The following is a 27,311-nucleotide window of genomic DNA, read 5'->3' on the forward strand; positions in this document are numbered from 1 at the left end:
ATGTACCGAACAATTTTTTATTTTTTCATACTGTAGCAGTGCTACAGTATAATACTGTAGCACTATAGCGGTATCGGGCGGTCCACGTACCGGTAACTTGTTGGACTGATACGTACCGCCTGATACGGGCAGTACGCTTCGATATGGCAGACCTTGTATTCAACTAAGTTGTACTATCTTAGATGATTCAAAAGCTGAAAACACATAAATGGTAGAAAATTAACTTATACAGTATCAAGAAAAAACTTACAAATTTATTATGTAATATCAAGTAAAGTGAAATACATTTTCACCTGTTTTCCTTAATAGCAAAAATAATATCCATTTATCAAAAGTCTTAACTATGAGTGCATCTCCACCACATGTAAAGGACCACATTGTCACAGGTATAGCTAGAATTGGCTAAGTCATGAGGCACTCTTGCAGCAATTGTCATGGACTTAGCTGGAGTTGCCTAAGTCGTGAAGCACCCTTACGCCAACTTCTCAGACTTAGTTGGGATTGCCTAAGTCATGAAGTGCCCTTGCGATATATGCGTCCGCAAAGGGTTAGCCTAGTTACAACTTCGTGCAGGTCCCGAATGACATGTAAAACAACAAGTTGATTAGTTTGAAAATGAGTAACAGACAAGTCATAATGTCTCGCGAAGAGAAAAATTTTACAAGCAATTCAACGAGCACCTTGAGTGTAAGAGAGAAAAGAGAAGAAGGAACAAACAAGGACTTTAGAAGGTTGAATGAACAATTACAAGTCCCCAAACAACTGCTCACCGAGTGTCGGGTGCGAAAGTAAGTTCTCATCAAGTTAACGTGCGAACTTGTGAAGAGTGCTTAACGCCCGACACTACCTCGAAACCCCATCCCCCCTAGTGCCACCTGAGGGGTTTCAGGGTGCTAAGATGGTTGATGTTTTGCATGTAGCTGCGGTCTATAGAAAACAGGTCGTGGCACGTGAAAACGGAACCATTTTGGGGCAGTTTTGCCCGACGCGGTGAGCGATCACACTACAACACTACAACGCTGCAACCTATTTGAGCTTATATTTTTACAAGCAAAAACACAAAACCAAGACAAAACATACTACTAAGCATCTGTACAAATATGCAAAAGCGACGAACGATTCATTGAATGAAGTTGTTGCGGGTGCGTGACGACCATTCATGACAACATGATCAAGGAAGAAACAAAAATAAGAACATAGAGGCAATTTGCTATTTATGATGAACTAGAAACTATCTACATGAAAGAAACACGCACTCATCTACTTTGTCACCTAATTCCGATATGCTTGCAAAGTTCATGACATATGTCTACAGCTGTAAGCACAGCCATCATAAGGATACATCCAGATGTATCATAAAGTTCTGGGCCCTTGCAAATGATGATTAACCAAAGTTACCATCTTCATCAACCAAACAAGGAAAAGAAAAAAATAAGAGAGAGAGAGAGAGAGAGAGAGAGAGAGAGAGATTTCATTCATCAAATATGTAAAATGCAATTGAACTTTGCATAATCAAGAAACCACATATTTCATCTTCAAATTTGCTGACTATAATTATTCTCTATCATATTTTGGCCGAAATTTCATTTCTCATAAGTATAAACAATTTTTCACAAACAAAAATGATATAAGCATGCTTGTGCTATGTGATTGCAGTGTCTTTGCTTTATGTTTTCGATATTTTCTAGATTTCTTTTGCGGGGTAGTTTGAGACATCTTGAACAACTTGTATCATTAGCCGACTGGATCTCAATTTCAAGTTGTTCCATTACTTCAGCATTAAGGTTACTATTTTTCGGTAAATGAGTATGCTTTATTCCAGATCAACTGAACAAAAAAAAAAATACAGATTGTCCAAATAGTATTTAATATTCCTCAGCAAACAGTGAAATCGAAAACTCAAGTAATATGCGTGTTATCATGGATGCTATGATGAATCCGTACTAAGAAGCTTCAAATACATGTTCATTGGAGAAAGAGTAGAGACATAGATCTATGCATAACGAAACAAAGCACAACAGCAAATAGGATCAATAGAAACACACAGATTCAATTAACCGAAAGGAACACATCCAAAATCAAGAAGTTATCAGAAATGAAACCAAGGAAAAAATCCGCTGACCAAAAGTTTCAAAGCAGACAAATGATCCCATCTCTCAGCTTAAGAATAACACAACATAGTACTTAATTCACGCCTAAAGAATCCAAAAAAGCCACAAAGACAGCAGCTTAAATTTACTGCCAGAGATGAACATGAGAAAGCAAAAGAGAAGCAGACAAGATTAAACCCTATTAATGAGCAAAAAAACAAATCAAACAACTGAACAAAAGAAAACAAGGCATCAACTTTGCAAACAAAACACCGTTATACCCATCCAAGTATAAGAGGATCCAGAAATCGAAAGGATTACAAGACAGGAGGAAATCCAAGGCCGAGTTCCAAATTACCAAGTCAGCAACTTCCAGGTCTAGAGATCGACTTACTGGCTCAAGGGAAGTCAACGGGGAGGAGCTCTGATAGCGGTCGGAAGCGTAATGCTTCTCGATCTCCTTGTTGCTGCTGTAGAGGAGGATTGGGATATCGAGTCCCGAGATCGGGATAAGTGTAGCTGGCCGTCACGTGGTTGTCGGACATGGATGGACCTTAAAAAAATTGCGGCGGATCCCTCTCTGCACACGTGGCGATGTCTCATTGGTGTTGGCAGAAGCATCCGGAGGTCAGAATCCGAAGCGAGTTGCTCCTGCCACTCGCTGAAAGGTAGTAGTAGTGAAACTGTAGGACCAACGTACCCAGAAAAATACCTGAATCTTATTGGAGGAATATGTGGACCCACACTCATGCCTACTTTTGATCACCAGAGAGGTGACGTGGGTAAGACTGAGCACGTAAGTACCACTTCATCGCTTCTCATTTCTGCTGTTTTAGGCCGCTTATCACTTCAGTTTACACTTAATTCAGCAATTATATATTAAAAACTACAAGAATTTATTACACAGGTAGTATTGAACTCTGAAAATAATGTTCATGGAAATGGTACAGACTTTGCCCTGGAGATTAAGACAAACAACATCAATGGCAATTAAGATCTGACTTGCACCAAATATGAGATTGCTACTGTAACTACCCTAGCCTTTGCCCTTGGTTCTATTGCAACAAAACAAGGGTACATATCAGAACCCAGACATTAGCAGTGTTGTGTAATTAGTGATCATTGATCTCTCATTTATGCCAAAATTAAGGGGGGACAAACATAAGACACATCATCATCCCATGATATCACTTATCATTGAACCATGAAGATAACATTTGCAGGTAGATAGTGATATAAGTGCTAATTAGAGCTGGTCTCCACTACAACAGGATCAACACAGGAAAACAGGCAGCTATAGAAATCTGGCAAACAAGAAAACAAGAATGTCATTGAAAATTAAAATTACATCAGAATCAACTCCATCCTGATGGGGAGCAGCTGAACTGAGCAGAGCAATAGCTACACTTTGTTTCTTCAAGTCACAGGTTCTGCATCTGAACATTTCTTTTTACACTTCAAAGTCCAAGTGCATTGAGGTTAACAGGATCAAGACTTGAGACTCATAGAGACTTTTCCCTATAAACACCCAGTCTCTAGAAAAGGACTACATCTGGTCTTATCTTTCCTCACTCTATTGCTTCTTACCCTGGGTCCATATACAGAACGAACTAGCACATGCATACAGAAGACCGACATACTTGGTACATTAAAACAGTGAATCAAGGTACAAGTAATTCCGCAGGCGACTATACTGTAAAAGACTACCATAAGTTCTATCCCATACACCAACAAAAAGAGCTTCTGTATCCGGGCTGAATGACATGCCTGAGATTTCACCAAAGAAGTCCAGCTCTTGTTGCTTGTTGTACCCACTCCCAACATCAAAGATGTGAACAAAATCTGCAGGCTCTGCCATCGCCAAAAACCGACCATCTGATGTGAAGCGAATTGATCTGATGGCACCAAGATTGCCTCTCAATACAGCGACAGACTTTGAGAGATTTCTGACATCCCAAACCCTGCAGGTCTTATCCTGGTTACCAGTGGCAAATGTTTGGCCATCGGGATTCCATGCTGATGCAAAAGAGAAGTCCACATGTCCTTGTAATTTATGGACAGTCTGCAAGAACCAAAGGTTACAAACTTATTTTCATTCAAGTTTCAAGTTTCAAATGCTCTTAAAATGTGGTGGCATGAATTATTTTTGGTAATATTTTATTATTGAAGGTTTTCATCTGCTTTTGAATTCAAAAATTACACAAGAAAATTGGTAACGATGCCACATATAAAATCAAAGGAAAAGTGTCTTTTTGATAGTCTAGGTTGTACTCATGAATCAATAAGCACCTCTTCCTCGAATTTAGAAGTGACAGTTGCCACTTGTAATCACCATGATATATATATACACACACACCCACACACACTCATTTTTGAACTGTCGATGATGGTTCTGGTCATTTTATTCCCAGTTCTGATCTCATCATGAGCAACACTTACTACTAACCTTTCCAGTATGAGCATCCACCAGCATTCCATCAGGATCATCTCCCACAATTACAAGAATCTTTCCATCAGGACTAAGTGATGTATGCTGCAAAAACAATAAGACATGAGTACTTATGTGAATTATCTGCAACTAAATGAGAAATTAGTGACTGACACAAACAAAATACCCAACATCAAATTCCAGGGTACTAGCATGACAGATATGAACATGGTTTATGTCATCAAAAGTGCAGCACAACTAGAAGTGACACTAAGAACAGAGTAATGGGATATCTACATCAACATTACCAGAAGTCTATGGTTGTTTCACCCTGATTAATAATTAACCAAAACAAAAGCCACTACAAATCGACCAAGCCACTTTCTTATCCAAACAACTTAAAAATAAGGAATAATCACAATAGATAAGGCTACACAAAGAAACACTTGGAACTCACATTCACTGGCCACTGAAAGTGGAAATGCTTGCAAAGCTGACACTTCTCCAAGTCAAAATCTCGTATTCCACAGTCATTATTTGAAGACATGAAGTGAACAGCACCACTGAAAAAAGTTACAGCATCGATTCAGAAAAAGTACAGATGCAATGAAATCAGAGTGCCAGGAAAGACAAATTACCTAGAACTATCATAAATGTCCAATGCATTAGTGATTGCATTGTCATCATATGTTGTACGGCAGCAAAAGCTTATTCCTTTCCGATCTAAAAACTGTTTCCCAAATCATCAGGTAACATTATCTTTAGAATAATGGTGTAAACATATCAGCAATGTGATGCATCAGATGGAAGGCTACCACGTAAAATGCACCTCGGCAATATCAGAAATGATAAGTTTTACACAATTGAAGTTTCAAAAAACAATTTAGATATCTTTCATTAACTACTAAAGGATATAGGGATCGCACATAAGTGACAAATATCTCACTGGCTAATCTTGGAATATACAAGCTTCTGAGCAAGAAGACAAATACAGATTGTAGCTAGATTTAAACACATTATAAGTTAACAACTATATTAACAACTATAACTACAAAATCAAATCCAACTATTTTACATATGGAAAAAGGATTTAGGAGTATAAGTTATTTCCAAACAATTCCAACCTATAGGTATAAAAAAATATCCAATAAGATTAAAGGGCACCACACTGATATGCATGTTCAAGATGAATATATGCCGTCAAAGTAATAGTAGCTTAAACATTTCTTATCAACAATTAAGAGTTTTAATCATAGATTACTTTTCATTGGCCAACACCAAGACTGCTGTAGCAAAGGCAGTTCTAATTTCTAACACATGTTGCAACACCACTAACACCTCACGAGGCATAGCATAATCCAATTAACTGGATAAGTATAGGTATCAGCTAAACTGTGAACAAGATGGCAGTGAGCACAGTTTTGAAAAAGGTTGTGGCTTAAGTCACATAAAAATCTTCCAACAAAGGATCAAAGAGTAGACACAAAAGTCTCATGCACACTACACCACACTGGATCCGTGGTACATGATCCATTGAGCCCACCAAAGCCACCCGAAGCACAAGTTTGAGGCTATCCATGGCAACGTTTGAAGTCACTTGTCGCTGATTGGACCAATGCAAGTCTGGTTTATATCGACATATCAACACATGTTATGTCAGTACATGCCACGATATTGAGAAGGAAGGAAGGAGGAAAGGAGGAGAACAAACAACCAGGTTAGCGAAGGGCAGTTTCAACAGCAGGTGGGCTGGCATTGCAAGGGACGCAAGCATCACAAGAGATAGAGATAGAGAGAGAGAGAGAGAGAGAGAGAGAGAGAGAGAGAGAGAGGAAAACCTAAATAAAAAAATTAAAAGAACTTGAATCAGACCACACCAAACTGCCAAAAAAGGGCTGGTCTATGATGGTTCATTGCCGAACTGGCATATACCACCGAGTATGTAAGGGCTGGCCCAACTGATTCATTGTTGAACCAATATATACCACCCGGTATATAAGTGTTGGCCCATGCCGGTTCATCATTGAACTAGTACATACTTCTTATCCAACTTTCCCCCGCATCATCAATGATTCCATATCACCATGAGAATGGTTTGCAATACCGTACTGTACCACTCAGTACAGGTGGTATATAACGATCCAATAAAGAACCGGTATGGGTAGTATATCGGTACACCTTAGTGTACCGTGTTGTCACGGACAAACTTTGAAACAGGGTGTTTGATGTAATGCTTATGTATGTCCGTGTCTTTTGGCATGTTCATGCCTTGTACATAATGTAAAAGGGCGGCCGAAGGCTTAATAGTCCCATTTTAGTTGGGTTGGTGGCCTCTTTAGGCTTATAAATAAAGGTTGTGTCATGTGGACACGTGTGAGAGCTTTTCGGTCTGTAATGGACCATTTTACCCTTTGTTGTGCCACTGTTCAGAGCTTGTAAAGTCTGTTTGTAATTTGCATTGTCTATAAAGTGTTTTTCGGACATGTCTGCTTGTGGATCCCGATTGAGGCGTTCTCTTTAACCCGTTCTCTCTGTTGTTGGTCCTAAGGGACAATGGGAGGCTTCGGGGAGGCTGACCTTTGCGGACGGACGCGCAAGGGTGCCGCACGACTTAGGCAAAACCAGCTAAGTCCGTGTCAGTGTGTCAGTATGCTCGGTACATACCGTACTGACAGCTGATCGGTATACCGGTACAACACGATATTCAGAACCTTGCATGAGATGACACTTTTTGTTAAACCATAAAGCAATATGTTACAAATTAAACTTGCAATCTTTAAAAAGTTAAGGGAAACAGGTTGGTCATATTTGTGCCTCAATAATAATAGCAAAAACTATTCTGATAAGGACAGCTGAATGGCACCTTAGTCAAAGAATAGCACATAAGTAGAAATATCTCATCATTAATACATCTTCAAGCTACCACAGACTTAAACAAACATAAATGGAGAAGAAAAAGAACAAAGAAAATCACCTTACAGATAAGTTCTCCTTGAAATCCTCCTGCCACAAGCAACTTGTCTTTAACGGCCAGCGTACTAACTTGGATCTGAGAAAATCCTTCCAACAAGCTTCCTGGGAGCCTCTGCAGCCAAAGACAAGAACTTGTGTACGCTTAGCTTTGAAGTGAATCACAGATCAAAATGTTACAAGTAAATATATACAGTTATCAGAAATCATCAATCAAGCACATTAAAAAAAGGATAATAGATGAAGAGAACACACCTCCTCTGGTGCTATGTGTCCCGAAACATTCATAACTTCATATTTCTCACCGCTTAGTGCAGACCAGTGAAGCACAGACGAGTTTGACATTAAGTACACATCATGCTTTGATGTAGCCCAAACCAAATTTCTCAGCTGCAGTTTTGTAATATATTCAAGCCAGGTAAGTTCAATGTTTGGTACCAAACTTCAACAATAATAAGAACAATAAACAGAACAAAACCTAGGCTCATATGATGCAATAAACTAACAAAGTCTCTCCTGCATAGAGTTAAACAGCCTAAAACATTAAACTTTTCAAAAGCATACTGTCCAGGATTTATATAGATGGACATAAACAATTAAACATATTCAAGGAACAGTGAGAAAGCAAGGTCATCTTCAACATGCCAGCAACAATCATATTTCCAACATGAACTATGATACTTCCACATAGCACAATTGCATGATTTTGGAGTTTTTTTTTTTTTTTTCTCCAATTGCTCTTACTATCCAGGATGATTGACATCAAACATATCTCCCATAGTCCAACAGCAAGTTGACATGGATGCATATCTGGATGAATATGGCATTATGCAGTATGACTTCTAAGTCAGGTTCTAAAAAGTTCGCCTATAAAGATATTGGCAAGTTGGATAAAGTACCATGCAGGGTCATCCACAAGAACCAGCAACTTTCTCATTCTTTTATGAAAAAGAAAAAAAAGGAACGGGCAGCTTTTATAAAACTAAATACCTGTGTGATGAGCATTTGTCCAATAGTTATGTCTAGCTTGCATTGGATAGGATAATAAGAAGCATCATTTATTTCCAACTAGTCAAGGTTGCCATTTAGCCCCATGGAAGAAAATGTCTTTCATAATACCTTGCCTTTGTTTCTTAACCAGGTCATCATCATCTTTTTCAGAATCTTATGGAAACTCTAGTTAAATTGTCTGTGATCTCCTTATAGTTGCGCTCAAGTCATTTTGGTATAAAAACAACAGAAACACAACAATAAACTTCCATCAATCATTTGGCACTTACTCGTTTTCAGAATTTTGTTAAATAAGTTTGACATTAACCCTCTATGTCTGAAAATCCTAAAGGGTGTGCAGCGCCAGTTGCCTTATTTTCATCTATGCATCTTCATCATTTGACAATAACTTTAATTTCCAACCTTGCAGTATGGCCAAGATCTAATTATGCTGAAAACTTGATTAGTTGATCCTACTGAATAACTAATTAAACTAATTCCTCCATCTTTATTAATTTATAACTTATTTCAACTTTTATGATATTTCCTAAATCATTACTTTATTACCTTTAGCAAGCCGCCCTCAGTTTCGATGCTCAAATTATTAAAACTAGCAACATAAGCTTCTATTCAAGCATTATTGCATGGAACTGAATTATAGATCCACTGTTCCAGAACCAACTCCCTATTGGTGAAGCTATTATTGTCAGACTGTTTAATGAATTCTCTTTAATGCAATTAGACACCTCAATCTATGAGTTATTGATGTTGTCTTTTTCGTGTTGGATTTGCTTGCCTGCTATGTTATGCACAAAATCAATTAGATTTTGCAAGTTTCTTGAATTCCAAGATCTAGTTTCACGTTCCTCTCTAATTGTCTATTGCAATTTCTTACTCAAAACACCATATATCTATGTTCTGAGGGAAACTTAATCACAATGTAAAAACTATTTGCATCTCTACCTTTCATCCAAGCGAGGAAACTCTATTTGCTATGATTTTGACTTCTCTTATTCGTAAACTATATGAACTGCAAACTAAAAAAATCATACAACATGACAAAATCCATAACCATCTAAATTTTCCATGTATATCCATATTCTCAATGCACCACTAATCCTGAACCTATATATTTTTCTTAACATGTCCATACCATTTTAGATCATTTTCTCTCATTTTATATTTTGTTGGGGTACAACTAAATCCTTACAACATTCTTTTAGAAATACAAACCATGGTTCCAAAACATCCAATCCCAGCAGTTACTAAATAAAAATGAGAGATGTTTGACAACTTGTAGGTAATAAACATTAAAAACCAAAAAATGTTGCTACATAACTCTTTTGGTTGTGGATATAGGCAAAATATCCACCAACATGTGCACCCAGACAATGTTGTTGCATCTTTCTATTCAAAATCTGCAAGTTCAGCATACAGAAAACAAATTCCAATGCTAGTATCCAGGCACCAAGCCCCATGTAGTTGAAATATTCAAGATGAACATGTATAAAACTTAATGTGTTCCACTTCTTGCTCAAACAAGATGATCGAATGTCAACCTACACTTTTCTGGACTCCATTTTTTTATATGATCCATATCACCCATGTTAACCTCTGTTCACATAGAAACAAACACCAATTTATCTACTTACACTCTCTAGGGGCACTACAACAAAAACAACAACAACAAACAGTAATGTCCAAACTAGTTGGGGTATGCTACATAGATTCATCCCACCATTATACTCTGTACAAGACAATATCTTTAGTTAAATAAAAAGTAACCAAATAACTTTTTATTATTTCTAGTAAGGTTTTCAAAAGTCTCCCACTATCTCTCTTCTCATGCCCACTAGTACTAATCTCTTTTTGTTGTTTCTGCTTGCACTTAGGGCCCTGATTTTTATACCCATGCTGTCTATGTTTCCATCTATTCATGTACAAACACAAAGCAAACAAGGCTTGGAAATTTTGCTGAACCACCAATAGACCAATGACAAAAAATAAAAATAAAATTATTCAGAAGAAGAGAAAGGTAAAGCTCAAAAAGAGCAAAATAAATATTGACATATAATCAATCACACACACACACACACACATAGCACATCACCCTCTTTTGAGAAAAAATAAAAATAAAAATATTCAGAAGAAGAGAAAGGGAAAGCTCAAAAAGAGAAAAATAAATATAGACATATAATCACACACACACATAGCACATCACCCTCTTATATAAGGAAAACAAAGGTCACTAAGGGGAGGAAGAACATGACAAGAACAGTGGAAAAAACAAATAGGGACCATCAAATTGGGATTAGAGTCAGGGAACAAGACATTTGCATCATGCTTGAAGAACATGTTTAGCCAAGAAAAAAAAAAGTTGAGAAACCAGATATCAATATTATGCATTGCAAATTATAGATACTGAGAACTTGTAGTCCCTGAAGTCGAAGATCCACGAAATAAACAAGAGCTAGATAATTTGTTGCCCTAAATCATTAATACAAAATAAATAATTATTGTCTTCCATGATGATCGTCATTTCGCCCAGACCAGTATGAAATAGGTGGCACATACAGGTCCGAGTGTTGACTGATATGCAGACCCACCATGGATCTGTCCACCATCTAAAAGGGAAGTGGGAAACCCAGATTCCCACTTCTCACGTGATCCCCACCTCCGCTTCTCACGCAAGTGTCGCCTCCACTTCTCATGCGAACGCCTTTGCTTCTCATGTGAGTGCCGCCTCCACTTCTCACACGATCGCTACGAGCCTGCAACTTCTCACCGCCACGCCCTCCGCTTGCCACGATCGATGTTGCACACTGCCACACAATCGATGCTGCGATCGATGCTTCTCACACAGGTGGCTACCGGTGACCTCCGCTTGCCACAATCTCACTGCACACCGCCATGTCTAAGGTAAGTCTCTTCTCCTCTTCCTCCTTCCCCCTCCTCTGCCGCTTCCTCTTCATCCCTCTTTCTTCCCCCCTCCACCATCCCTTACTCTTCTCCCTTTTTTCTTCCTCTTTGAAACACTGGTACTTACCGGTGTATTGTGTGTCAATACACTGGTACAAATCAGTACATACCAGCTCGACAAACCTCCAAGTCGAATCCGGTACCCGGTTTGACAAACCTTGGTCTTCCATCACCAAAGCATCCACTTCATTGACAATTAAAAAGCAAAAAAATTGCCTCCTACACACCAAAGAATCCAAATTGAAAAAATATGCTTTCCAGCAAAAACTATTTGACTTGGCCATTTACAAAGTAATTGTCTTCACCTAATATAGGTTATAATCAATTGTCTAAAATAATAATAACGAAACCCTCATAATATAATTAGCGACTAACTAGATTCAAATCAATAGAAAGGTCAAACCCAGATAAAAATAGAGCAAAATATAATTAACAAAATAGCGAAAGGTATTATGAACCACAGGTATAAGCCCAACAATGTACCAAATACACTCACCTGAAAATGAAGAATAGTTGATTTCACAGACCTTGTGTTTCGCTGGAACTCATAATAAATGCCACCTTTATCAGTTGGTTTGCAATCCTACATACATGATGAGCACTTGAGCATACAAAGGAGTGTAACAATAAAATGCAAAAACTAAGCTATTAGTTCATCAAAGCTTCATGCCTTTTCTGATGCTTCTCCAGAATTTGTAACATTTTCATAGTTTTTGTATTGTTCTAATCTGGTTTGCCTGTACCTCTCCCTTGTAATGCTTAGTGTACTCCATGGTATTCCTTGGATATCTTTTCCTTTCCTAGCTTGAGCGGAGGAAATATCAGATGCCCTTCCGTTCTAACAAAATCGAAATTTCTTCCCAGTAAGTCATGAACAATAATCAGAAACAGAAACAATTTGAAAACAATAACAGCGGCAACCCAAGATATAATGATGAGAAGACCATTCTTAAAACTATTAAAAATATACAGCCGCGAAAGGTGGTTACAGAACAGATAATAAAAATCTCTAGAAGAAAAAACAACTTCGAAATAATGCTGGAAGAGAGATAAGCACACCAAAGGGCCATATTCTTCATCGTCAGAATCAGAATCGCCCAGACCCCTCCCTTGAAATTCTTCATACATGTCATCTTCTACATCACCCATGTCATAATCCTCTGCCATTTCATCCATATCATCACCACGATGAGGCTGCATTTAGTCTATGCCTCTGCCAAATCAAATTTCAAGTAAGATTGTTAAAGAGACTTTTCAACACTTCAAAAGGAAAAAGGGAAAATGTCCACTCATTCAGTTTCAATTTTAAAAACTTCTTGTGATCACCAAGATTCTAGCATTATTCCACAAAATGCCAATTTCATGAGATGCAACTTTATTCTCTTTGTCTTTCTTGGTCTATTTGACGAAAAATTGTGAATAACATTTAGATAGCAGATTATGCATCACTCCTAAAGAAGAGATCCTGATATCAATGCCTAATGCTCATTAATAACATGAAACAAAATAAACAATAGTAGTAACTAAGAACTGGAATTAGCAACTAAGTAGAAAATAAATACAAATGAGCATTAAAGTACCTTAGACAAAAAAAAATACTACTATCCATCCAGTGAACCAGGAGAAATCACCTAACACTACCTCATCACCTAATATGCAATAAACAGACATTACAAAACAATATATCCCAAAAAAAGAAAAATCAAGAAAAAGGGGCCTGTCAAATGTTTCACGGTTACTCACTATACCCAATAAATTAATTATTCATTTACAGAAATCATTCTCATAGAAAGGAAAAAATCGTATAAAGAAAATTTATAAAAATGAAGGGTGTAGCATAACCTAATTCCAAAGCTTGGTAATCTAACAAAAAAGGATTGCAAGGATTCAAACGAATAAGGTGTTTCAAGCCATTATATGAAATCAAATACAAGTTAACTCCTTTCTTGAACGCATTTATCCAACGAGAAGCCAACCGAGAACGGGGAGCAACAATAAGAAGTGAAAGTCTACAAGCAAACACCCAATCAAGGCCGCTGGCATGTAGACAGATCAGATCATCCAAATCCAAACAAAGATCAAGGGCCTTTTTGGCGTCCGCACGTATTTTAGGGTTCCGGAAGCCGTGAAATCTCGGTCGAGGCGATGATTGACATCAACGTAGGTCACGAATCCGAAGAATTGGACGCCTTCCGGCCGGAATCGGAACGAATCGAGGGAGACAAATATGACCGGCTGAGGGTTACAGTTTTGTCTTTTTTTGTTGTTGTTATTGTTCTATTTATTTCGACGAGAAACAGAAAGCGAGTGAGAGATGTAATGGTCGGTATAAGGTACCGATTCGGCCGTCTGCGTTCAAATTACGGGATTGCCATTCTTGGGGTCAAAATAGTAATAGTATGTTTTCTTTTTCTTTTTCTTTTTTTTTTTGGAGATTACTATTTACCACATTTTTGGTTATTTACAAATAGGAGCTTAGCATTTAAAGTCCCTTCTCACTAATTATTCACAATCTTTTACTATTTGTAATTTTTTTAAAAAATTAATAAAATAATATTTTATTATTCATGACATCTCTAATTTTGCTTTTATTCTTTTTTTTTTTTCATTCCCATAGCCTCCATATTTGATCTAGAAGATGATATCTTTTGCGCTATTAAAGAATGTACATAATTATAAAAATATTAAATTATTATAATAAATATCAAAATTATTTCTCTATCTCATCTTCATCATTTATCTTTTTTTGACATTTTAGGTCAATTCCATGTTAGGATGAAAAGAAAAGGAAGGGGAAAAGAGAAAAAAAAAATTTATAGGGTCAAAATGAAAAGATTTTATTAAAATTAAGTTATTAATTGAGAGCATATATGTTTATGTACAAACAGATAACTTAAGAATATTCAAAGTTTTAGGATTATAATAAATAACAAAAAAGTTACAAATAATAATCTTCTATTTTAATAATTTATAATATTTCTAAGTTGCTCTTTATAAATTGATATTTATGCTCTCAATTTATAACTCAATTTCAATAAAAAATTTTCCACTCATTATGATTGCATGCGCGAATTAAACTGTAATTTTAGTTGGTAAATTCCACATATAAATAATAACTATAATTAAAGTGGTATACTCAATACTCACTATATAATTAGTGGATTAAGCTCTAATTTTAATTAGTCAATTCCATGTAACTAGAAATTAGAGACTCATACTTTTTATGCTTATCCAACATGATCTAGAAAACAGAGTTACCTTACTACATATATAACATGGATTTTGTGAGCTACGAATTAGTCTTATGTCATTTGTCGTATAACTATTTTAACTATACGAAGTCAATTTTATATTATATTATCCAAAAAGTATTTGTCTAGATGTCTCCTCGAGTTTACGCCTTGGTGTGATGATGATGAAATCGTTCATGCATTCACGTTCACTAACTCATTTCTTTTCCTTCTCACTCTTTTCAGTACTACACAATGTTATAAGACGAACCATTGATTCACAAAATTAATTATCATACTAGTTGAAAAGTAATAGGATCAAACCATCTAAGTGTGATGAATGTCTTTGGGTTACGATGGTATAAAAATATGTAATATGCTGTATTAAAATATAAAAATAATCTTTATGTCAAAATTGAAATCAAATATTTAGATCTAATTTAACGATGCGTACCTTTTAATGCCAATGATAATTTAGGGAGAGAGTTGAAGAGAAAACTGTAATCCCTCAACTATGTTCGTTGTGAGATGAAGACATAGTTCGCTGTGAGATGAAGACGTACGTCTGTGCGTGCTCTCAGTCCCTAGAGGTCCTGTTTATTTATAGACGAAAGCAGAAGATCTAGAATAAGATAGTATGCGTCAAACCATCTAAGTGTGATACTATGTTTGAACATCTCTGAGTTACAATCCTGACAAAAAAATAGTGTTTTTGTCCATCATTCATCTCCCAACCCATAAGTTATAATCCTAACTATAACAACAGTAGAAGAGTGAGTTTTCTAGATAATTTAATATTTCTAAGTACTGAATATATTTAGTAAACAAGGAGTTAAATATGTGGTGAAAGTAGTAAAAATACATCAAGTGTTTAAAAGTTTAATATGCTGTAGAATTTCTTGGTAATCATTGTTATTATTTATGTTACATATTTTACATTAAAATATGAAGAGACAAGGATGATATTTCCAGCCATAGACAAGGATAACTATGGAAAACCACTACTACTCATTGCTCGTCCTTGGAAGAATCATGATAGGCTTCAACCATTGCAGGTGATGTGGTGATGGATAAGCATGAAAAGAAACCCTACCAAAAAGCTGTCTCCGTAGACGTTGGTTTTTCTTGTCTGCAACTCCTTTTCTTACACTTTTTCTGATTCCTTTCGCCATTTGCTTTGTGGTCAGCTCATTTCAGGATGGTGAGGCTGACGCCACCGTCCTTTGGTGGCATATTGTGTCGTAGTAGTCTTTGGAGTGGAGAGGAAAGACACGATAACATGATGATCTCATATGCTCGCTCATGGTTGTCTTATGACAATACTTGTATGTTACTTTGTTGATGCTGACTAATCTAAGAGCTAATTGAGCTACTTAGATCTTTATTATAGTCGAGTATGATCTCTATAGGTTTCCTTTGGATATGTTTTATGTCATCTTAAGTCATCCTTTCTAATCATACATCCATCTCGTACTAAGAACATGAAATACCATACAGGTGATGTTAACATCAACTAAGCCTCAGTTTTGAATGTATCTATTCAGCTTGTTTTAGTCATATTATTGGCATTTTGCTTCTCACTATATGTGGGGTTTTGGTGTGAATTATAGATCTTCCAACAATTTCAGCAGTCAAAAAATTGTAATAGAATCTATGATGATACAGAAAGGTATGCATTACTGTGAACTATGGAAGGTTTGAGACATTTCTTTTGTTCATTTTATGTGTGCTGAGACTAATAAATTCTAGTTGAACAATTAATGGCATGATGAGAAAGATTGATGTGTTTATACAGACAATATTGTATCAAAACCATTTCTGTGCTTGTAAAAATCATAAACCAGACATCTAAAATATATGAAAAGAGCTAAAATAATCACCTGCAATTTCAAATCTCACATTTATTTTGTCTTCTACAACTTTCTAAGAAAACTGAAGAGTATAGTTGAAGGTAACATCACAAACTTATGTCCACTAATTGAGGAAGTTTCTCTTCCAAAAAGGGAGGAATTTTCTTGAAAGACAAGCACAAATCATACTTTTGCCTAAACTGATGCAGACAGCTTGTTATTTAGGGATGTCCAAAAGGAATAGTGATATAGATCTTAATACACAGTAATCATAACATTAAGGATCCATCTTCAAATTAATATATTATACAAACTGATCACACCTACACTTTTTACACAGCTTAAAAATGTGAATGAGAAGATTGGCCTGAACAAAATAGCAATTGATGCAAATGCAGAGCCACAAAAATGTAACCCAAGTTTGTGAAAGGCCTTATTCATCAAGAGGAACCCATTCTAGTACTAGTTGGATCTCTCCACACTCCACATTCTGTAGCTTTAGGAACACCTCTTGTTTTATCTTCCCATCAACTATGTTGACAGTGCTGTCCTTGATGAGTGCATTGTCACTTGTTTTGAACCACCTGCCAATCTGCATGTTTTCAAGAAGCTCAGCATCCCCAAAAGCCATTGCAGCTGTGATCATAGGCTGGAGATCAACCTCAGCCTCGCCCATTATGTCATCAGCAGAAAACATGTCGTGGTCGTATACTTGCTGTTTGAGAAGCAGAATAAAACAGGTTCATTTTAAGACAGACACAAGGCCTACTAATACTACAATAGTTTTTAAGTTTCCATTAGAACTGGTAGATCTGAGTATTGAGAAGATGCAAAGTGCAAGTCATATGAAACTTAAGACAAACACAACTTATTTAGAAACAAAATGATAATAAAAAGCAAAGATGTCATCTATAAAGGTAATCCGCTCAAACTTCCTTATCAGGAAAGCCAACTTATACTTCAAACAGTGGACACTGGTGTAAGATCCATGACAAGATGAATAAACATTCTTACAGAAGTAGACATATATGCAGAGTTTCAGAGCTTTTACTCTGGAAAAATCAAAATTTGACTGTAATTGCAATGTTATTTTCCAGCCTTTGGTTCTGTAAGTCACGTGCTGCTTCTGAGATGACAAATATTTGATACAAAAAGGAAGAAAAAAAAAATCAAATAACAAATACTTTGGTTGTTTAACTGGAAAGGTTCTCATAATGGAAATACATATTTTGTTGGAGAGAGGCAAACGAATGGACGTTGAACCCTAATATTATATAAATATACATCATATGATAAGGAACAAACATGGTCTTGTAACTGAACTTAAAGCTATTCTTCATAATACAGGCCTTCCTTAATATAATGAATAAAGAATATCTGGAAATCTGACTTCATTGAACAAATATATTATAACATTAACACATTTAAGAAAAAGCAAAGAACTTTCCTCATCCTATACAAAAGAACAACAACAATAACAACAACAAATGATTACATTTTACAGTCATTTATTTGGATTTCTATTGCCATTAGTCTATTAAAGGAAGTGTTTTTGGATGAATCAAGGAATATCATGTCCTTTGTCATATTGTCCAAGTCTTGTTTGGCCTTTCTTTTATCTCTCATGGAACTTTGAATCCCACTTGACTCGCTAGCATTACTGATGAATTTTATATTATATATTGGTACTATTTTATGTTGTACTCTCTTACTCCTAATTCTTGTAAAATATTCAGGATATGAACCTACCCACAGAAGCATGACTTAATTTCTCAAAGAAAGTATCATAAGAAAGATAACACGGAGGCAGGAAAAGTTTTCCAAGAATAGTAAAAATAGACACAATAAGTTAACTCATTTGAATTTACCAGTTTCAAAGCTCCATAACATCGAGGAACTGAAAATTTGAGCTCTTCATTCCATACTGGATTCAAGTTGCTCTTTTTAACTGTAGTTTGGGCCCTCTGTAACAATCAGATGTCCAATGAAAATTGGAACATAAGACAAAAATAGCAACATAAACTCCATGTAACAACTTTGTAATAATCAAAATAGTTCATATGCTAGAGATCAATAGCAAACCTGCTGCCCAAGGCTCAAAATAACATATGGATCACTAGTTAGCATATCTCTAACAGCTAAGTTTGATCCTTTGACTACTTTGACCTTCAACTCTCCAATAAATTTCCTCATATCCGCCTGTGATAATAATCAAAACCTCATTATTTTAGTTACTATTAGATTTACTGTTTGATTGATAGAGTACATTTAGCAGTGTGGCAGGTTGGTTATATCAGATGCATAATTGAGAGTGAGAACATATTTTTGTTGACAACTTCTTTAACTCCAAACAAAGAGCACAAGAATGGCTTACCGCCTTCTTTGAATTGTTGGACATGTAGCTGTGGTCCAAATTCTTTTCAGATTCAAATGTTCTGAAGGACATCTTTGAAGACACAATACGCAAACTTGGCTTCAAGAATTCTTGCAACTCATACTTAGACCTGAGGAAGAAAAGAAGTGCTCTTGAATGAGCAGTCACCCGACAATTTCTACGCAAAATCCACTGTCTAAAATAGTTTACCTTATAAATTGGCTCCGTTCTTCATTATCTGAGTCTGGTTTAGGCTTCCGATAACCTTTAGGAAGAAAGGCCTCATAAATTGAGTTAGCATAAGAGTTCCCACCAACTTCAATGATGGAATCAATGTCACTTTCAGTCAATTCATCTGATGTTAAAGGCAGCACCTGAATGTCAACAATAACAAATGAAACGAAAGCAACATCAGGAAAGTTCATATTACTACTGGAAAAAAATCCACAAACATGAATCTGATCAAGGTTCAACTATGAATACAGCCAAGTCAAACAACAATCAGCAGACAGAGACTGGGGCATAAGCATCTATTAAGTTAAACCCCCCACCTATAGACTATTTGGCTTTTACCTCGGACTAACTCACTATTTGTAAGTTCAATGTACAGGCATAAGAATCTACACATCTAGTACATCATGCTCCCAAGTTCCATGATTCATGTACAGAACATATACATTCTGAGTCAGTCAAAATTATGCAAGAAACTGGAATCCTACCAATTACTTGCATCACAAAAGAAATGAGATGGAATTAACGATGAAAATAACTAATATAAGTTCCTACATATTAAAACCTAATGCATGATGCTAATTGCTAAATCAAAGCCACATTTGAACACAGAATGTTGAATTCTGCTGGGAAGGAAAAGTAATTTTAAAATCTCCAGAGTTGCAATCACTAAAAAATATGCAGCACCTTAGGAAACATCACATTAGGCATCACTAATAGTACCTTTGATATGTCTGCATCAAGACTCCTATGAACATCACTACATTTCAAGCATATAAAAACCCCAATGTTAGCTGACCTGCACAAACAAATTATTCAGGTCAGACTATGAACACATTGCACATCAGCTACATTAATATTATGCAAATGAAATGCCAGCCTTATGCCCAACTAAGGTCAATGGATATCATAGTCTTAATCATGATTCGTCTTACCGATCCGTATCACTGTACCGACCAGCTATCATTACGGTATATACCAAGTTATACCGAATCATATCAAGTGTACCAACACATGGTACATGAGGGTGTACCGATGTTGAGGGTGTACCGATGTACCACTCCTGCCGATCCCCTATCGGACTGGTACATACCACCCATACTGAGCAGTATGTCACGGTATAGCGAACCTTGGCTCTTAATAATTTACCCAATCAAGTGTTTAATTCTTGTTTAGTATAAAAGGGAAATTTTCAATCATCAAGTTCCTTGCAATAATTATACATGAGATGCATTCAAAACACATCAACTAATATCTGGTCATTTCTGCAACTGTACATGAGACAGATGTTTCTGAACATTCTACAATAACATAGACATCTCAACTATGACAGGATACTAGTACTTACGCCCATTTCGGATCTGGAGCACTACAATCTGCACAAATTCGATTATCACTTTTGAGCATAAGCTCCTTTAGTTTCCTCATTTTACCTGTTATTAGAATAAGGAAGCATAAAACTTAGCTGGTTTCTGAGACAAATATAAAAACTTCACATAGTTTTCAAAATTGTGTTAATGAGTCAAAATGAACATAGTAATGAACATAATACAGAAATGCAATGAAGGAATTTATACAGAAGTAATCCAGGTAATGACAAAGCTGCATGAATATGTATGACTTTGTTGAACAGAATCAGCAATATATGTTAATTTCCAAAAAGCTACAGCGTTCCTACTAACTAATAATGACCATAAACCAAGTGGCAGGCCCTTTCAGTTAGGTTCTCCATGAGAAAGATTGGAGCCATAAAAATAAATGTTACATCAAGCTATAAACATAAGAACCTTGATCTTCTCCTACGAATACAAAGAAATGTTGATCAATAGGCCATAGTCCATATGGATAATAGAAATCCCGTGGTCTTCTTAGTCCTACCATTTGCACAAACCAATGCTACTGGTTACTACCAGTAATCATAGATATAGCTTATTTCTTCTCCTTTGTCATCTTCTCACTAATATGTAAATCTTCATCCAAATTCTCTTGATCTAGCAAAACAAGGTGATTGAGACCTTGATCTCAGATACAAATAAGTTGCTAAGATGTCAGGTCCTTCCACAATAGCTTCTGAGAATAAGCTGGCACTAGGATTTGGCACATGTACAGTACCATCTGATTTCTTCATAATGGAACAAAATTGAATTAGGATGAAACTTAGTTCAGATCCAAAATAACCAGCAAAACAAATAATTACAAAATAAAAACTACCATCGACGAAGAATATCAGATTTATATAACAAATACGATTATCCTTGTAGATTTCTCTATTTAAATTTAGCCTTAAGGAACACTCTAGTGTGTAAACTACCAATAATCAAAGACGAGCATGCGACATAAATCATCTTCTAATGTGCACCTGAGACAGGCTTCTCAGGCCTGTAATAGCGATTACTCATATCTTCAGTTTGAGAAACTTGATATTCCGCAACAGAGAACTTTATCTGCAACATGAAAAATAAAAAAAGAAAATAGTACTGACTAACTAATTTCCAGAATAGTCAACATAACATTTTGAAGTTCATAACATAATTTAACAATAAAACAACACAGCACATCGTTCAATTGTATTGACACTACAAAAGTTTCCTGGTGAACATACATGCTGTTTATGAGAAAACATAAACGTTGCAGAAAAGAAAAAGAAAAAACAAATAATCAGAATCTTCATAAACTTGTGAATCAAACAAAGAAATATTTCACATTTAATTACATAACAGTGAATCGTATTGGCACTACACAAGTTTCCTGGTGAACATACCTGCTATTTATGAGAAAAACATTGCAAAAAAGAAAAGAAAAATCAACTAATAGGAGTCTTCATAAAGTTGGGACTCAAACAAATCTACATTTAATTATATAAAAAATACAGATCTACTGGAGTTTTACTAAACCTAAATAGATGATCATGATTAATGGCCCCAAAAGGCGTTTCTGATGCAATCATGAGATTTACAACAACTAAAGGCATAAATGTAGGACTCAACCACCGCTTCTTCCTCGAAAGACACATCACCTTCAACACAGAACCATTATCGCTAAAGAACCACCTATTCCTCAAGTTCAAATCTTCTATCTATCATGATCAACTTCCAATGAGGCACTAAAAGAGTAAAAACCATTAAATTTCAATCTCTTCCCCAACAGAAGCGATCAAAACTCAGTAAATGGCTCCAAAAGACAAACTTTAAACATCAAAAGCCAAGTCCCTTCAGTCCAAAGTTCAGAACAAGGATCAGATCTTCAAGATACAAAGGATCAAATACAGGCAGCCGGGTCTTACCAAAGAAGAGGAGAAACGAGCGTTGTTTACTCCGAAACGAAGGAGATTGAGCAGCAGATAGAACGCAGATCGATCTTCCCGGACAATCTAAATCGTGATTTGATCGACAGCTGTGTCTTCCAGAATCGAGCTTCAGCAGACGCGGATGGTTTGAACTCCTTGTCTCTAGAAGACTTCTCAATGATCGGAAATGACCACCGAATCCACCGTGTAGAAACCAGACCGGGCCTGGTTCAAGGCATGTTAAATTGACCGCCCGAACCGGTTCTCGAAGAAACAGATAAATTGACTCGAACCGGGCTGACCTAAAAAAATTCTAGGAAGAATTAGATGCAATTTATAATAGAATTAGAAGGAATTATGATCATAAAGCATGGAATTGACTATAAAATTTTAAATTGATGAAGTATTTATTATAAATTATTAATGGATACACTTTAATTTGTCGAGGGTGAACACAAAGATGACAAGGCTAATCGCGAACCAGTGGTGGACCAAACCGGGTCGGTAGGAATGTAATGTTCTATGAAGTGGGCAATTTAATTAAGGAGGTTGGCTTCTTGGCGCATCTGCCTACATAAGGGGACATGAAGATATTAATTTAGCTGGCTTTTAGGTAGTGTGACAGCGAATTCTATGGCAACAATGCGAATTCAATGTTCATCTTATAATGCGCACATAGCATTTGACAAGGGACTTATGGTCAATTTAGATTGGTCAATTATGAAGGATGATTAACAATATGGTCCATTTGTTACAGCAGATGAGGAGGACTTGTTCTCTATTCTGTACAACTTTGAAGTATGTGTTTCGAGAATGGATGGATTCGTTTCTTTTAATATATTTTTATTTTATATAACTCTATGCATGTGAAATTTCATTTTATTTTTTAATATAAAAATATTATCTTCGTGACTTGATTGTCATTTAATTCAATAACTTTTAATGGAAATGTCCAAACTTGCATTTGTTAATCCCCATTTAAATTTAAAAATAGTGTATTTAAATATTAGTCTGCAAGTGATCTATTTGTTTCTTTTATTGTAAAATATTGATTTGATGATTCTGTATTTTATATGTTTTTTTGAAGTGTTAGCTAATCTAAAATAGTAAAAATTTTATCATATCATTGAAAACCTTATCATCAAAACTCATGTTCATAAAATAATTTTTTATTTTAAATTTTTATTTTAATTATATATTCTTTATAACTAATTATTTTTAGTATTCTGATTCTTATATTTTTAAAAATTATATTGAGATCCTTATACGTATAAAAGTGAAATGTTTAATCTTATTTTCTTTTATACTGTCCATCCTACTAAATGAAATATTGTAGGATTTATCATTGGACATATAGAATCAATAAAACGGATGAGAGGAGAAATAAGATTAAATATTTTACTTAGAGATAGTAATATAATTTTTAAAAATATAAAAAAATTAAAATATTAAAAAAAATAATTATAAAAAAATAATATGTAATTAGCCCTCTTTTGATCAGACTCTTTGGACTCTCTCTGTTTTGCTCTTGTCAGGATATTCTCATATCTTACCTGTTTAAATTGCAAGCTGGTCATTGATGAAGCTTAAAAATATCAATCAATAAATCCTGTCCAACTTATAGATGGAATGACAGTAATTGAAAATTAAGATAGTAGCAGATAAAATATTGTGTTTTTACATGTAATAATACTGCTATCTTCTGCAACTGGATGCTCCCAAAGAATCATAAATTCCCACCATAATATCAAATCAAGTCCAAGACATATGAAATGGTTCACCAAATCTGCAATTGACTTCTGTAATGAAAATTCTGCAACTGGTGTCCATCAACCATGGATGGGGCTGACTCCAATTTCTAATCATCAATCCAAGATCATAGATGTACACATACAGAACACAGAAGAAGAAATCTCAATTCTCAGCTGATTGCAGAATTCATTACAGAATCGATGAAGAGAACAGAGTTATGCTGTACATATTTATGTATTATATATATTTCGTCGTCCCCTCTTATTATTCCTTACAGAGTTGGTGAGGGAAACAGAGGTTACCACGCGAAGAGATCTTACAGCAGAGCTCAAACTTTGTGGAAAGAGGAAGAAGAAGAGAAAGCAGAAAACATTAGTATAAAGGATGCAGTTTCTTTGGACTTCCCTCATGGCAATCACAGTCCTCAAGAACATGTGCTGCAGACTCCATAGCCGCCGTCGCAGTCGCTGCCGGTGCCGTCACAGAAGCCGGCGGTCCCGATGAAGACCGGGCTCCCACGGCCGGTCCGTCGGCGCTTCTTGGGCCCGTCGGCGTCGTCGACGCAGGTGAATATGATCCAAGAGATGATGGAGAGCCATAAGATGATCACACAGTACAAGGCTTCTCCTCCGAAACCTTCCGTCCCCATCGCTTCCATACCCATGTCTCCCTCTCTGCTTAGCTTCCAAGCTTTCCCTCGGCCGAGAGGGTGTATTTATACGAGGTGCTGCGTATGGGTTGGTACTCGGGGGAGTGCCGACTCTTGCCGTCTCTCGTACGCTCACCCTGTCAAGGAATTGACCGAGCGTGGCGTGTCGGATGGGGCCAAGGAAGTGTTTGCTTAAGAGCTAAGAGAGGCGATGGATTTCCGAGTGGTAATAAGGTTTGTTAATGAACTCTTTGACCTGATCAAGCTCTTATCCTCTCACAAACTGTTGGCGTTCCACTGGGTTTCTCGGTGTGAGAGCAGAGTTCTTGTGAAGCAACCGCCTCAGTCCATTTCATGGACGTAACACTCGATTGCAGACTCATTAAACACCAACAAAGACAAGCGTCGGATGGCTCCACCCCGCAGATTAATGCCACCGCCTCACCGAAGAAGAAGACGAGTGCTCATGCGGGTCACACCCCCACCCATTATTGGCCTACTGAGGGAGACTGATGACAATGACATTTTTTATGATCAGCTCCACATAGCGAGCTTGTTGAAGTTGAAAGAATAAAATTAATTAGGTAAAAAATAATTTAACTATTTTATAAATAAAGTATTGATGACACGAACGATTAAAAAAACAGTTTAAATAATCCCATAAGTTTTACATCGATTATTTATCATTTATATTTGATTCTGGATTATACTTTGGTTTCGTGCCCACACTTTTCATGACTCTTAAACACTATGTTTGTCTTGTGTTGCTTTCTGTTCTTTCAGACCAGAGGAAACCTGCAACACTTTTGAGGTCAACTAGCGGTAGGTGGCAGCTGATGCTAGATTTCTACCCAATGCATTAATGGAGTAGCTGAGGGGGTGGCCAAAGCCTTGGACTTGAAGGTGACATTTGACATCTTGTTGTTGCTGTTGGTGTTTCCCTCGCCAGAAACTAAAATCTATACTCATTTGGTCAAAATGTTGAACATCATTGGGTCAAACTATTCAGCATAAATCAGAACCCTCTACTTCATCTATATACTAGTAGGCACATAGGCTTTCATGATCTATTATTTGGAATGTCAAATTTAAGTTAATAAACTTTTAGACTTAATACGGGTTAATTATATATTATTTTATATAAGTAATTATTTTAGCTTTTAAATTTTTATATTTTTAAAAATTATATTGAGATCCCTATACTTATGAAAGTGAAATATTTAATTATATTTATCCTTACATCGTTGATTATGTTGATAAAAATATCATAGGGTTTATCACTGACTACGTGTTGATTTTGTCTTACTTCGATTTATCATTGAGCACGTGTAATATTTTCATCAACAGAATCGATAGCATGAGGAGAAATATAATTAAATATTTTATTTTTATAATTATATAATAATATTTTTTAAGATATGAATATCATCTTACCACTATCATTCTCATCACCATAGAAAAGAATTCTTCTATCCACTATTTTTGCAATGAAGATTTTTGTCAACTCTAATATATTTAGTATTAATATTTGCATTACGAGTATAATAATCATTGGTACTATTAACAATAGTGGTAGAATCTATCCCAATAAACTTTAATATTGTGTTGGTATCTCACTATCCTATACGATGTTTTATCATCCTCTTTTCATACTATTTTCCTTTTTTCTTCTTTAATTGATAAATATCTCCTTCGCTAATTAATCAGCATATTATTGGAATCCATTTTCATTAACAATTATTAAAATTATTTCTTGAAAGGCAATTTATATTCCTGACTTTGTGCTCTTCCATCTGTATCTGCAATATATTTTTCCTGAGACAATAACCATCACAATCGAAATCGATGACCAACTCTATAATCGTGACATACGACGATTTCGGATAGCAAGGTGCAATCTTAATCATATATGGAGAAGGAGTCACTTAGGAAGCAAATGGACAAACTTGCTGTAGGTTCGTACCTCTCCTTGGAGCTCACTTATGCCTCAGGATTCGTGCCATGACATTAGATTGATGGCAACCACTTGTAATATGTCACACGGTTGCGGTTGTACCTAATCGCTTCATGAAGTCGACATGGCAACCAACCGCACCACTCCCAAACCCAACCAACCACATATATATATATATATATATATATATATATATATATATATATATATATTGAAGGGACTAGATCGGAAAATCTCAATCGATCTTGGTTTTCGTGTAGGTACTACCTTAGGAGCATAATAATTCCACCTTAGAAGTGCAATACTTCCACTTTAGAACCATCTCGGATAATCCTACCCATATAGGTCTGAACCATATCGAACTAACCAAGATATTAATGATATTTTCCTTTAATATTTTGATGCTAGAAGGAGAGTCCGATGTCGTAGGAACATCTGCCTACCAACTCTCTCAAGAAACGTTCCAACAAAGAGTCCCCTCTTTTAACCCATAGCACTTTTAATCAGGAGGTAACTATTATCCTTCCC

General features: G+C 36.0%; 3 protein-coding genes across 12 annotated transcripts in view; all 3 read right to left on the reverse strand.

The window, feature by feature from the left end:
• Positions 1-2,614, reverse strand: part of LOC135586361 (ubiquitin-conjugating enzyme E2 5A-like) — a 6,872-nt gene extending 4,258 nt beyond the window's left edge. For 2 of the 3 annotated variants that reach the window (XM_065169400.1, XM_065169401.1), the window contains exon 1: positions 2,485-2,614. The gene's annotated coding sequence lies outside the window, so the exon portion shown is untranslated. The remainder of the gene's footprint in view (positions 1-2,484) is intronic. The other variant, XM_065169402.1, reaches the window with a different exon arrangement.
• Positions 2,615-3,389: 775 nt separating this feature from the next.
• LOC135580883 (uncharacterized WD repeat-containing protein C2A9.03-like) lies at positions 3,390-13,738 on the reverse strand. 6 transcript variants are annotated; one of them, XM_065165896.1, is made up of 10 exons: positions 13,481-13,738; positions 12,517-12,670; positions 12,128-12,295; positions 11,954-12,040; positions 7,744-7,878; positions 7,493-7,603; positions 5,157-5,248; positions 4,976-5,081; positions 4,537-4,623; positions 3,390-4,152 (listed from the first exon to the last, which is right to left on the reverse strand). In XM_065165896.1, the coding sequence occupies exons 2-10, from the start codon at positions 12,655-12,657 to the stop codon at positions 3,739-3,741; spliced, it is 1,341 nt and encodes a 446-aa protein (XP_065021968.1). In that variant the 5' UTR covers positions 12,658-12,670; positions 13,481-13,738; the 3' UTR covers positions 3,390-3,738. The 6 variants fall into 6 exon arrangements, with proteins under 6 accessions (XP_065021968.1, XP_065021969.1, XP_065021965.1 ...); XM_065165897.1 differs by having other exon boundaries at positions 13,471-13,738; XM_065165893.1 differs by having other exon boundaries at positions 13,389-13,738.
• A 3,027-nt stretch (positions 13,739-16,765) lies between these two features.
• Positions 16,766-22,612, reverse strand: LOC103999240 (ADP-ribosylation factor GTPase-activating protein AGD12). 3 transcript variants are annotated; one of them, XM_009420926.3, is made up of 9 exons: positions 22,426-22,612; positions 21,502-21,586; positions 20,491-20,575; positions 19,866-19,941; positions 19,122-19,285; positions 18,915-19,041; positions 18,620-18,736; positions 18,406-18,501; positions 16,766-17,252 (listed from the first exon to the last, which is right to left on the reverse strand). In XM_009420926.3, the coding sequence occupies exons 2-9, from the start codon at positions 21,539-21,541 to the stop codon at positions 16,971-16,973; spliced, it is 987 nt and encodes a 328-aa protein (XP_009419201.2). In that variant the 5' UTR covers positions 21,542-21,586; positions 22,426-22,612; the 3' UTR covers positions 16,766-16,970. The 3 variants fall into 3 exon arrangements, with proteins under 3 accessions (XP_009419201.2, XP_009419200.2, XP_065025297.1); XM_009420925.3 differs by having other exon boundaries at positions 18,912-19,041; positions 22,426-22,610; XM_065169225.1 differs by lacking the exon at positions 21,502-21,586 and having other exon boundaries at positions 18,912-19,041; positions 22,426-22,611.
• Between the last annotated feature and the right edge of the window lie 4,699 nt (positions 22,613-27,311).

The sequence above is a fragment of the Musa acuminata genome, chromosome BXJ3-9, assembly GCF_036884655.1.
Source record: "Musa acuminata AAA Group cultivar baxijiao chromosome BXJ3-9, Cavendish_Baxijiao_AAA, whole genome shotgun sequence".
Classification (NCBI taxonomy): Eukaryota; Viridiplantae; Streptophyta; class Magnoliopsida; order Zingiberales; family Musaceae; genus Musa; species Musa acuminata.

Bases quoted from the DNA above. Each gene is read 5' to 3' on its own strand.
- LOC135580883 (XM_065165896.1), bottom strand. From the start codon at position 12,657: ATGCAGCCTCATCGTGGTGATGATATGGATGAAATGGCAGAGGATTAT. The intron at 7,604-7,743 runs GTGTGTTCTCTT...CTTTGGCTGCAG, and splicing joins GACACATAGCACCAGAGGAG to AGGCTCCCAGGAAGCTTGTT. The intron at 4,153-4,536 runs GTTAGTAGTAAG...TGGTTCTTGCAG, and splicing joins TGGATGCTCATACTGGAAAG to ACTGTCCATAAATTACAAGG.
- LOC103999240 (XM_009420925.3), bottom strand. From the start codon at position 21,541: ATGAGTAATCGCTATTACAGGCCTGAGAAGCCTGTCTCAG. The intron at 20,576-21,501 runs GTGCACATTAGA...TTCTAATAACAG, and splicing joins GCCTGAGAAGCCTGTCTCAG to GTAAAATGAGGAAACTAAAG. The intron at 19,042-19,121 runs GTAAACTATTTT...TTTCTTCCTCAG, and splicing joins GAACGGAGCCAATTTATAAG to GTCTAAGTATGAGTTGCAAG.